The following is a 13,724-nucleotide window of genomic DNA, read 5'->3' as shown; positions in this document are numbered from 1 at the left end:
TAGTCTCAATTTTGAATTTTGAATTTTCAATCTCAAGTGGCTTAGTAAATTTAGGAAATGATAATTCAAAGATTTATCATGAGGTTTCCTAATTTAAAACTTAAATCCTCTTTCTAGTCTATATTTCCACGTTGCAAAATATATTACTAATTTTGAAATGTTGTGTAGGTATCAAGATGGCGACTCCAAGCTCGAAGGATCTGCAAGTCGGAAGGTTCTCCTCAAGGAAAATCAAGCCAGATCAAGGATGGTCTCCTCAAGGACGATCAAGCAAGGACAAGGGCGGCCTCCTCCAATCCAGCGTTTCAAGGCGAGGTACATCATCATCCTGCAAATCAAGGACACAAGAAGTCAGAGCAAAGGGTTCGTTGAAGAAGCAGATAGTTCCAGATGAATTAATTAAAGCTAGCTTCTCAACAACATTAAGTTGAATATCTACCAAGTTACAAGTGTCTGACAAGGTGGCATCCCAGTCATCGCTCATCCAGTCAGTGTGGTCCACCTCAGCATTTCCAGATTCAATGTACCTAACTCATGGAAGGTGGCACAAACTTCTATGTACCTACCCCGGCTATTCATTGGTCGAATTTTCTAGAGAGGACATGTGTCCAAGCAATACAATTTTATCATTGGTCAAGCATTAAATGTTATGTAATGGTTGTAACAAACCCTAATTAGGGTTTTCATTGTAAAATCTTGGCCATTGATCTCGAATTGATCTAAGCCATCGAATTGTATTGAGGGCACTATATAAGCCCTGGCATTTCATTTTGTAAAGGCATTAGGAATTAGAGAGAATAGGTTAGTTGGAAGAGTTAGAATATAGTTGATAGAATAGCAATTAGAGTAGAGTAGAGAGAGAAGGCAAAGATTGTTGCCAAGATGTTGTTGTAAAAGACTTGTAACTTCATTGAAGAAATGGTGAAATTTATGGGTCGATTCGACAATTTGCATGGTCTTTATACTTCTCTTATTTGATTTCATGTTATTAGATGAGTGGAAGAAATATGCTTGATTGAGGGTGAAATTCGCATATCCATACTACTAGCAGTTTGTTGATTGCAGACTTGCCTTGTGTAGTCAACTGGAATCATTCAGCTTAAGCTTAACTTCAATTGTCGCTTCTTCATTGATATGCATCAACCTGATGGTGTCTATGCCTGCAGTGATGATTTGAACATCATAAAGCTTCCCTTCGAAGATCGCACTAGCCTTGTGGAGATGGTCATGCGATGTCAAAACAAGACCTAGTTAGAGTTTCATCAAAGATCAATCATTGCTCCTACACTCTTAGTATTAGGATTAGATCCTCTCTTCGCCCTCATCCTTTTTCCATTTTTTCAAATCTAAGCTAGTAAGAGCCTGTGTTCCAGCAAAGCAGATCAGAAGTTCAATCATCAAATGTAAGTCCCCTTGTGATTCCAGCAAATCACATCATACCACTGGAGCTTATCCACACGTAGAGACCCTACTAAAAAGAACATTGGAGTCATCCTAACTGATCCTTCTTGCGATATCTTCAGCAGTTAGCGACTTTATTCAAGAGAGGATAAGATGCCTTTGGGTATTTTATTCTGTGTATGATTGTGTACAAAATACACGTCAACAATACTCTACTTCCATCCATCTCAGCGGCCCACTGACTATCACATAGTCCTTCCCGCCTCGAGCTGCTTATCATTTCTTCCATCTGGAGCATGCACGAACAGACTTCTTCATCAAGAAACATCTCTTCTTGCTTGATTGTGAAAACATTGCTTGCATTTGTTTGAACATCTTCCATTTCTTTGCCAACCTCCACTTTAGCCGGTGTTCCTTTCCTTGGCATAAGGTACGCAAGTTTTCTCTTGACTGGATTGTGTTGATTGTCCCGCTCAATTGTGCTTTCTTCACTGCAAGATGTTGCAGTAATACCTTCTTCATTTGATGCTAAGTCAATTGGTTGAAGGTGAGCATTCCGCCACTTTTCTATAGTGTACATCTTTCCCGATTCTTCCAACTTTGTCTGCATCTTAGCTTGGTGAATAGCTTCCCTGCATGATGGACATGTGACTTCAGAATGAGTGGTATTGTGGATCCTACACCAACATGGGAGCAAGATGCCTTCTATCCACAAGTCTTTCTCAATACTTAATCCTTTCTTAACCATCTCCTTGAACCTCATGAAAAATTCATTTTCACCAATTGAAGCTTCAAACTCCACTTTCACCGGTACAATGGGCTCATGTACTTCTGAAATGGAAACTTTCCCTTGCAAGGCTAATTCCATCCTTGACAAAAATGTTAAACAATGCATCTCATTGTGTTCGCCAATGTTATGAATTCTACAACAATTCCTTGATGCGAATTTAGACAAACTCCGTGGATGTAACTGTGCATTCAATCTCCACCAAAGTTGAAGGATATCAACTTCTTGCTCCATTGAGAAATCCTTTTTTTGTAGATTTTAAATTTTCTGGTTTTTTTGGATTTTTGGATTTTTCACTTTTTTTTTTCAGATTTTCTGATATATAAGAGATCTAACATATCTCTGATTCTGCGCTTGAAAGCTCATGCTAGTTCCAGCCAAATTGGATTTCGTGGTCAGCCCTCCTTCTAGCGCCAATTCTGTTGGTTGTGGGAGGAGGGTGAAAAAAGTCCTTAAGATTACTCTTTGCAAGTATGAATTGATATGATTTGGAGTTCAGTTGTTCAAGAATTCATCGCGATCAGCCCTCCTTCTAGCACCAATTCTGTTGGCATGTTTTTTATGACAGAGTCGAACACAGAATAAAGTTGCCTAACGGTCACTTCACTCTCTTTTGATCAAAGTACAAATGCATGCTAAGATTGCAAAAAGTTCAAACAATCGACTCCAAGGTTCCTTTATGCTACGGACGTGACTCAGTTGGCTGATGTGTTTGCTGGTAATCCAAGGGGCCTTACATTTGCATCATTCTTTCACTTCTTTGTTGTGGCTGGAACTCCATCATCGGATATGACAATTCTGTGATGCTGCTGCTTCGAACGGACTGAACTGGAATGAACTGGAAAGTAAAAGGGAAAGGGTTTAGGAGGATCTCAATCTACTCCTAAGGGCAGTGATAACAATGAATAGTGCTTTGGTGGACAAATTCCAAATAAACCAAGCTCTGCTTTGCCAAGATCAACTACAGCTCTGCAAGAACCGGTGCAATCTTCTAGGATTGGTAGAGGATTTTCAAATCGAGAAAGTACATTTGAATACCCAAAAACGGCGCAATCCAAACGACTATCCACAATCGAACTCAACACAAATTTAGGGGGGCTCAAACTAACTTTACACTGCAACTTACAATCAGCAAGACGCAAAAAGTATGACCATGGAAATTCATCAAACACCATTACATTCTCCATTGAAATCAAAGCACTTCACTATTTCTAATCTAAGTGAGGAAGGTGAAACCATGCAAGCTTTGGAAAAATAATTTAAGTGGACACCATCGGAGAACAATGTTTCACTGTTTTTATCTCAAAACTTATCGCAACAATTTCATACAAGGTTCCCTCCTTTTACAAATGGGGGGGGTCATCCCCTTATATAGGCCTCAAGCCATGATCACATGCAAAACCCTAATTAGGTTTTGCCCTAAAGATTCCCCACTCAAGGTGCAACAAGGTGGGAATCGGCAATTAATAATCCATTATGCCCATTTACAATTAATTTAAAGACCCTAAAATAGCGCCCACTAGCACATTTAATGTGCCCCATGATGTTGATTATGCTCAGAATATAACTGACACCTTCATAAATGCCCATCATTCTCTCTCGACGACGACATGCATAGAGAATCTGTCATAATGCCATAAATGTGACGGTTGCATGCAAAGAGATACTTCATTAATTCTGCATCTGTTGACTCGACTGCCACTTGGTGGAAAAAACCCTGGAAAGAGAAAACTTCAAGAGGGAGAATCTCAGACTCTGGAAGTATTCTCTTGAAGTTTTTGAACTTGCCTTGCCTGGAAAAGATTTTCAATGATTTTTCAACATCTCCTAATTTTTAGGAATTTTGCACAAATTAGGGTTTCAAGTCCAAGAGGAAGAGAATTCTCTCGCGTATCCATATCTTCAAAAATTTCTAAATTTGGAGGTCATTGGAGCCCTGAAAATAGATTTTTCAAATTTTTCCTTGGGGGGGAAATTTCTTGTTCAGTTCATCCCTGATTCCTTCCTTGTCTTAGAAATTTTATCTTCAGTTCATCCTTGGATGTGATTTCTTGTTGTGGAGGAATTCTCCTTTGGAAAGAAATTTGTTCCTTACCCTGAGGAAGGAAATTATTCATACCTTAGCCAATTTCCATGATTTCCAAGAACTATGTTCTGAAGGAAGAAATTTCCGACACTTAGTCAATTATTCACCTTTCTTGGAATTATGTCCTGAAGGAAGGAATTTTCATTACTTAGCCAAATTTTCATCTTTCTTGGAATTCTGTCCTGAAGGAAGGAATTTCCAACACTTAGCCAAATTTTCACATTTCCAAGAATTCTGTCGTGAAGGAAGGAATTTCCATCACTTTGTCAATTTTTTCACTTTCCTGGAATTTTGTCTTGAAGGAAGGAATTTCCATCACTTAGTCAATTTTTCCACTTTCCCGGAATTTTGTCGTGAAGGAAGGAATTTCCAACATAGCGAAATTTTCACCTTTCCTGGAATTTCTTATTCTTCGGCACAATTCTTCCCCGATGAAGGAATTCATCTCTTTGTGCACTGTTCATTCTGGCACCCTCCACAAGGTTGGGGTGGAAATTCCTCCTGAGGAAGGAATTCATTGTTTTGTGAATTGTCCATGTCTTCTTTTCAACATCCCTATTTTTTAGGGATCCTCCTAAAATTTAGGAGCCAGGTTCATTGGATGAAGAATTTCATCCTGTTTTCGAATCTATAAAATTTTCCACACTTGGTCGAGATTTGGTGTCTAAAAATAGCAAATTCGAAAATTCTCCCGAGGGGAATTTTGCTTTTTATTCATCCTTGTCTCCTTGGATTCCATGCCTTAGGCAAAATTCCAATTTTTTTAGCTTGGGCGAAATTTTCACCATGCCAAGGATTCATGGATTTTTCTCTCTGTCCTTGGCTTCTTCATTTTGGCACCTGACTGCATAGTTGGGCGGAATTTTGCTAGTGCCAGGGATTCATGGATTTTCCTTCTGTCCTTGGGAATCCCATTTTGGCGCCCAATTCCAGAGTTGGGCGGAATTTTGCCACTGCCAGGGATTCATGGATTTTCCTTCTGTCCTTGGGAATCCCATTTTGGCACCCAATTCCAGACTTGGGCAGAATTTTGCCAGTGCCAGGGATTCATGGATTTTCCTTCTGTCTTTGGGAATCCCATTTTGGCGCCTAATTCCAGACTTGGGCGGAATTTTGCCAATGCCAGGAATTAATGGATTTTCCTTCTGTCCTTGGGAATCCCATTTTGGTGCCCAATTCCACATCTAGGCGGATTTTCTCATGGGCTAAGGATTCATGAAATTTATCTGCCTATCCTTGCCTCCTCCATTTTGGCGCCCAACTGCATACTTGGGCGCAATTTCCATTATGCTATGGATTCATGGATTTTTCCATCATTTAATCTCCCAGACTTAGAATATTTTGACCTCCTGTGATTTTGAAGTGTTTTCCCGAGCTTTCCATTTTTGGAATGGATTTCCAGCAATTGACCCATTTTTGGCTTTCTTTGTCCACTGTCTGACTTTCCGGAATTCGAAATGTGCGCGAACATCTGATTCTCGTCGTCTTGTTTGACTAACCCTGCCTTTAATGACTTTTCAAAAATAGAAACCTTCAAGGTGTCAGCGTTAGATCCTTAGACAAGGTGCATGAACGACTTACTATAAATAGAAACATACTAAAAATAGAAATTACTAAAAATAGTAAGTTTGATTTTGGCAAAATGACAACATTCTGGGACTCGGAAAAATCCCTAAAAAATAGGGACTTTCTAAAAATAGAAAGTTGCTCCGTTTGGGCTCAAATTTTATTGGGAGGTTTCTTGAAGGGTCCTAATTCCAGTTGTATGTTCAGTTTCTCTAAAGCCCTAACAGAAACCCCTAAAATCTAGGACAAAAGGGCATAAACCCAAAAACAAGACAAAACAAGCCCTAGACTTAGCCGAATTTGCTCAAACAAAAGGCAGACTTGACGAATATGACCCCCAAACACTTGCAAAGAAGAGAAACTGACGAGATTGCTGCAAAAAGACCCCAAAAACGCAAGCCAAAAGACCGGGAGGGCCTAAAAAGTAGGGGGTCCCCATTTGCAATGGGGCGATGTGTGAAAACGTCACAACACCTCCTTGGACAACCTCTTGTGGATTCCACCTTGCAACATTCGCGTGATGTACATTGTGAATACATCATTCAGTCTCTTATAGTCTTCAATGCGATACATGTTCAGCTGTGGATAGCACTCATAACTCCTGAATTGTCCTTGTCCATTCCCGACTTCACCTTTGCATATCAACCCCTTGTAGGTAACAAATTGTGCAAGCAGGTACACCAAATAGGAAGTCATGGTGAATGACCTAGATCGCTCCACATTCCTCAGCTAAAAATCCAGATGTCACTTATGATTTTAGACCAATTAATCAACGTTCCTTTCAGACAATCCTAGATGAAATAGAACATCCATCCATCGTATATTGCACCCTGCAACATCTCCATCACTCGGTTAACCAGGAATACTAAATCATTGTATTCATCTTCGAAGTCTGTGCACATGAGTGTCTTGGGAGCCTTGAAATGATGAGTCCTAGGCTCAATCATCCACTCCTTGTTTACTATGGTCTTGCACGCATCCACCTTTCTCTTATATCTGTCTTCATATTCATCCTTAGTTATATCTTTCATATTTGCTCTACGTGGAATTCCAAACACCTTAGCAATCACATTTCAGCAAGGTAGGCAATGATGGCACCCTTAGGAGTCTTGATCATTCGGGAGCGAGGATCATAGCATTGTGCACACTCCAGGATAAGATTGCTACACTGTATGGACTGTGGAAATCCAACGGCTTGATAAATACCACTCCTCATAATATTCACATAAGCAGAGAAGGAATCTGGCTTCCAATTCCGAACATATGCTATCGCATTTGACTCGTGTTCATGAAATGCATGTTCATGTCTATAATCTCCTTCCATTTGGATGACATTTTGAATTCTGGATAGAATCCCGTCTCAACTATCCTTTGTTGTTCTCTCCTTTCCTTGAGTCCGGACTTGAACATCGTACCTGTATGAAGCTAGAAGTTAGAACTTCGGAAAGTATTCTTGACAAAAATTTTGATTTCCTAATGATTTAGACAAGTTTGAGTATGGAAATCAGGAAAATAATCCACATTCTCAATAGATTTTAACAATAGAATGCAAAATGTGACAAGGTTAGGGTTAAAACCCTCATGAAATTTATTAAAATCAATAATTTTCAGACCAAAGTCTGAAGACACCTCTTTATACCTAGGAATTTTATTAAAATTAGAGTGCAAAGGAGTATACTGGATCGAACAATGACTACGGAAAGGTGTGAAAGGTTATGTTTTCACACAAAACTATGTCTCAAGACATCTTCTGAGGTCAACAATGGCTGCCAACAAATCTGAAGACAACCCGCAACTTCACAAATTAATCTCTAAAAACATGTTGCAATCACCCAAATATGCACAAACTTGATGAAAATCGATTTTCCAAGGCAAACATGAAAAAATCTGAGTATGTATGTAGGGCTGGAAATGAAAACTTAGTCTGAAGACAAGTCTGAGTTTTCAGACTTACCAGCACCCTTAGGAATGATGATAAACTCAGAAAATGGCCCCGGAATGAAGCAAAAATGCTTCCCAAATGAAATCGCCAAGTTAGGTAGGTGGCTGGAAATGAAAGTTTTCTGAGGACAACCGCCTATCAATGGAGTTTCAGACCTGTGACAGTGTGTAAATGGTCTGAAAATGCACACAAAACTCCACAAAATCTTTCCAAATGCAAATCGTCCAAGTTGGAATTAGCTGGGCAATGAAGAATGAAGTCTGAAAATTAATTACCAGCCAACAATGGAGGTCACATAGGTCTGAAAATGGTGCAAATCAGGTCTGAGAATAATTATCAGCAAGCTCTTAACAGTGGCGCCACCTTCCAAGGAGATACAATCACCAAAATGGAGGTAAAAACCTCCCAAGACAAAAATCACCCAACTCCCAAAAATGGTGCCACCTTCCCAAAATCGCCAGAGTCTGAAAATGATGCTTCAAAACACTCAAATGGCTGCCAAGAAAAATCGCCTTGGCTGGGAATGAGGAAAAAATAAATAACAAAACCAACTTTTAGCCCAATGTGTCAACTTGACACTTCACAAAAAAAAATCGGCAGCTGGAGGAAAATTGCCGGAGTCTGAAATACACCTGACAATAATAATAATATAATAATGCTGGCCTCCTCCTTTTAAACTTGATTTTGCCTTTTACTTTCACCACACAAGCAATATGGGATAAAACACTTGTATTTGTACTTGCCTGGCAAAAGTTGATTTGCTTCTAGAAGGTGAAAATTATTAAATGCTCATTGCAAATCATTTATTAATTGTTTTTTATTTTTTAAATAATTGTTGCACTTTATAAAAAACAATTAAATTTGGGGCCCATTCATTTAAAATATTTCAAAATTTGAATCAAAATGGCCACTTGGGGGAAAATCGATTTTACTTGGGATAAAAATCCCAATAAAAACCATTAAAATTATTAAAATATCCCCTTCAAGGGAAAATCGCACTATGTAGGGATAAAAATCCCATCAAAATCTTCATCAACTTTGCACAATTGGGTCCAGGGGAAAATTGACCCCTGTCTGGACAGTCATCCGAACACAAAAATCATCAAAACATCTCCAGTGGAAATTCGCCTAGGGTCTGGAATGACTATCCACGCATAAAAATCCATGAAATCTTGTCACAAAAGTATTGGTGGAAAATCGATCCATGTTAGGAATCATCACAACAGTCACCCGCAACCTTATCCACACTCCCAGTGGAAAAACGATGATAGTCAGGAAAATTCCCAACACTTAGCCAAATTCTCAGTCATTTGGTGGAAAATCGCCCCTAGTATGGATTTTGAATGGTGGAAAAACAGGGCATGTCTGGATTTCAAGGGAAATTCTTGTCCAGTCTGGATTTTGAGTGGGGAAAATCATGGGTAGTGAGGAATATGAGGGGAAAAGCACCTCTAGTGTGGAATTTTGACCTTTTGACCCTTAGAATATGGATTTTCATCCAGAATATGATGATTTTTCCACTCAAAACCACTAGGGAACTTCAAAATTCAATAAAACTCATTTGGACTTAGGCAAATTCACCAAAAATTTGAGCGAAACACTAGGAAACCTATCGGGATAAAGTGCAAAATCAACTTGAATAACTTCGTAGGAGCGAGAAAATAACTTCAAAAGGTCCTGAAACACGTTAGCACTTAAAAATCACTGATGCAGACATTCAAAAACACATTAACGCTCAAAAGGTCTACGCTTAGACAAAATTAGGATTATTTAAAATCTCAACTTTACGTGCTTGATCCTATAACTTCAAAAACCCTAAACAACAATTAGGCATGATAAAAAAATCTGAGACTCGGGCATGGGAAACTTAAAATTGCCCACTATGTTGCCAAAACCCTAAACTAAACAACGCAGGAAGCATGAAAGAGGGGGTCCCCGTTTGCAATGGGGCGATGTGTGAAAAGGTCACAACATATAGTAATACATAATTTCATGACAGTGAAAGACCAAATCTGGCATGAGTCAGATCTGTCTGCCTTTACCAGCCACTAAATATATTAATAACTAATAATGTTTTAAGCAGTGGTAGCATTAACAATTTATATATAGGTAATTAGCAAATACATAAATAATTGGTAATATTATTTAATTCATTTATTTATTTATGTATATGTATTCAAATTGGAATAAGGATAATAGATTTATATATGATAATGATGTTAGCAAGGTTTATATTCGCTTAATATATATTCATATATACTTGAAATAATATCAATAAGATTATATTTATATATTTATAAATAAAAATAAATTATAAATATATATGTTATTATGAATATAATGAATAAATTACTTTGATTATATTTTCTTAGATTATTTATATGTGTGTTTTATCTCATAATCAATCAAAGGAATGAATGGAGGAAAGTTAGGGAATTGCAGTTTACTGGTTCTCCCAAGCTAAGTAGGCCATCCCAAGGGATGGAATTGTCATAGTGGGATGTTCTCGCTTCTTGTGGGCCAAGAGGCGAGTTGTCATAGTGGGACGCTACATGCTCTTGGGCTTAGTTGGGTCAAGCAGTTTACAGGCACCCTTGCTAGGCTTTCCTACCAAACTAAACTATGATTGGTTATGGATAGAAAGACATGTTTATCATTCTATATTTGCTATTAATCCATGTATTCATTGGTCTATTCCTAAGTTTATTGAATGACTAGATGAAGTTACTCTTATATATTTGAAAAATGATAAAACTATATTGTGGAATTACTAATTTAGGGCAAAATTCAGGTAATCAAAAGTAGGGGACATTACAGGAAAATACAATCCATTGATGAAAACATCTGATATAGCAGCTGAAATATCCCCTGCTGTTATAGGACTGAAATACAAGGAATATTTGCGGACAATTTGACTTCAAATCTGCGTGTCATGCGGTTTTTGCTGATATGTTGTCTCAGAATTTTCAGTTTGGTGTAGAGTTCAACAAACATATATTTATCATGAAGTACCATTTATAAATGACTCCTAATTGATAAATCAATTAAAAATGATGTTCAATGGATTCTTACAATGACCAAAACTTAACCTACTTATGACTCAGAATTTTTTGAGGACATTGGCAGCCATGGTTATTATAACTATCTGAAAATAGTACACAGAATGATGGTCTAATGCACCTGATGAAAATCGCCTTGTAGGTAAGTTGAAGAAGCAAGCAATATCGTGTGAAGTGAAGCCTCCAAGCTGCCAAATCTTCCTTATCCAAAAACCACCCCTGCTGCAACCAAGATAATCTGAAAATAGATAATGACAGCAGCTGGCTTACATTTTCTACCCCAAAATTAATCGCCTTGACACCTTGATTGAAGCGCTATCCCCTTTGGTGCAATTTGATGACAAAATGGTAAGCTAAGAACAAATTCGATAGGTATGGACAGTCTGATTCGACTTTTCTTCAGAACGGTCTTGTCTTTGAATTGTCCTTAAAAATATCTTCAAAACCCTTCCAAAAGCATCACTCTTCTCCTCCAATGCTAACACTACCCTCCTTGTATGATTCGATGCCAAACTGATGAAGGAAGAGAAAAATCGTGGGTATGTAGAAGGGAATACGATTTTGTTTTCAGACCTGCAATTCAATCAACAAACCCACAAATTCACTTCTAAATGTTCTCCAATAGGATCGCCTTCCTACTTCAATCAAAATCGATACACAATGGGCATACAATCTGACAATCGGAAAATACCACGAATCTCATCCACCATGGAAATGTAGGAAACTCAACAAGAACACTATGGAAGGCTGATTTGCCTCCCACTCTCAGCTGCAACCCCTCGGAAGATCTCTCACCTCCTCAATTATGCTAATCACAGGGAGTTTTCATTCCCAAATGATTGTCTGCAAAAACCCTTGGCTCCACAAGTCTACACAAGAAGAGATATCCAAAACAACTCATGATCAACATTGATTCAACCTCCTCTATTTATTCCTTTCACATCCAATCAACTGATTCCTTCTGGAAGATTCTCTTCTTATCCTTTTGTTACACTATTATTTTATTACACATTAATTTAATTGCACTTTTAAAATATTATTATATTATAATTAAAGTGCACATGTCTCACAATACGTGTAATCTCCTTATTTCGCCATAAAATCAAGTAGACACAAAATGTGAAGCCGTAAATCACTGCAAGTCAACTCCCTAATCAATCTCCTTGGCCTACGAGGGTCAAGTGATAGGCCAATCCTGTGAATATCCGCAAACTAATGAGAAGGGGACATTACAGCAGCAATCTCTTCAACCTTGAAGCATACAAGTAGCCCAACCACACACCTCCAACTTGTGATATCAAAACTACTCACCCAATCCTCAATTTATATAATTTGGGTTTATGTAAAACCAACAAGTGGTACAAGGCCATGGAAGGGCCCAAGAGACACATGTCACAATGCTCAACATGTAGAAATGAGTTACATGCAAGAGGGATTCACCTCATGAAGTGTGTCATGCATGAAAAGATTCTAAAGACCAAATTGTAACCTTTCACCTTTCCAAATTAGAGTACCATTTTCCAAGGAGACTAGTCAAATTTGTAACTCTTGTTTTAATGTAATATCATGCCAAATGTTTTTAGGAATCTCATGGGTTCCCATAGGAGCCATTATACATTCAACATTAGAATATTACTTATGTCTAACTAGTATTTTGACATTTCAATAATATCCTAAACCTTAATCTTAGGACTTGCAAGGTGCACAACAGATGTAGTCCTAACATTCTCCCACTTGTATATATTGAAAAACATAAAACAATAAATATGTAAGTGCAAAGGGGAGAGATCCCCATAGCTTACTTGCACCAAACAAATTTTTTAGTTTTACAGGCTTAGTGAAAGAATCTACAGTGTTCTCCATAGGGTCAACTTTTTGTATCATGACTAACCATATCTCAAATAAAGTGATACTGAACATCAATATTCTTCATGCAAGCAGGGAAAGTACGATTCTTGGCCAAATTGATGACACTTTGTCACAATTAACCCTTACTATCTTGTTTGCCAATTTAATATTTGAGCACAATCTTGGTAATCACACAATTTATTTACAAGCATGTTTAGCAATCATATACTTTCCTGAAGTTGTTGATTTCTAAGGGATAGCTAAGAATGCTTACTTGCAGGTTTGCTTAGTCTTTGTGACTGTGAATACACAACCATTGTTCCATTGCTGATTTGCAGGCATGTTCTTATCCTCCTTGCAAGCTGTGACTTTGTTGCCCAGTGGGGTAGGCACCGGTCTGATTGGTGAAGGACCAAACATTTCATTTAACCATCTCTCTTGTTAGTATTAGTAGTTGTTAAGTCTCACCATGCTTACATGATTTAGTGTTTAAAACTATTTCATATCTTATGCTATTTCCAAATTAACAAATCATTGGAGGATCATGAAAGTGTTTTTCCATCATGTATATGTTGTCTGATCAATGAAGGGGATTCACTTGTTGGGGTATAACTATGTCATTATCTTTTGCTACATGTACATGGATGTTTTATTCTCTTGTATGAGGTCTTATATGTAGCCAATGCTGACATAAGCCTTGTGATAAATCTTGGGTTTTATAACATTTTGGGTATGGCTGCTTAAGGGATTTTAGTGTGATTGTGTATTTCCCATTAACTATCCTATCATAGAGACCATAGGGAATACATCCTTAGGCCTTGTAGAGCCTAAAGCCGAAGGTGACCTTTCCCACCGACAAGATTTAGTCCATTCATGCCACTGTCTTAGCATAAGTCTTGCACATCACTTATGATGGCATTTCTTGCCCTTAGGTTTTGGTGCTTGTCTATAGGATTTGTGGGGTCACATGTTTGAGCACTAACAAGCCCAACCACACCTCCAACTTGTGATACTGAAAATACTCACTCAAGCCTT

General features: G+C 38.1%; 1 protein-coding gene across 2 annotated transcripts in view; it reads left to right on the top strand.

Annotated features, from left to right (window-relative positions):
• LOC131856276 (uncharacterized) overlaps positions 1-13,112 on the top strand; it is a 44,807-nt gene extending 31,695 nt beyond the window's left edge. Inside the window, exon 2 of one of the 2 annotated variants that reach the window (XM_059207825.1) lies at positions 13,028-13,112. In XM_059207825.1, coding sequence (XP_059063808.1) covers positions 13,028-13,097 — 70 coding nt within the window. In that variant the 3' untranslated portion in view covers positions 13,098-13,112. Of the gene's footprint in view, positions 1-168; positions 410-13,027 lie in introns of those variants that run through there. The other variant, XM_059207824.1, reaches the window with a different exon arrangement.
• Positions 13,113-13,724: the final 612 nt, after the last annotated feature.

Source organism: Cryptomeria japonica, chromosome 7, assembly GCF_030272615.1.
Source record: "Cryptomeria japonica chromosome 7, Sugi_1.0, whole genome shotgun sequence".
In the NCBI taxonomy this organism is placed as follows: Eukaryota; Viridiplantae; Streptophyta; class Pinopsida; order Cupressales; family Cupressaceae; genus Cryptomeria; species Cryptomeria japonica.
Note: the sequence above shows the minus strand (reverse complement) of the source record. Positions and strands in the feature narration are given on the sequence as shown.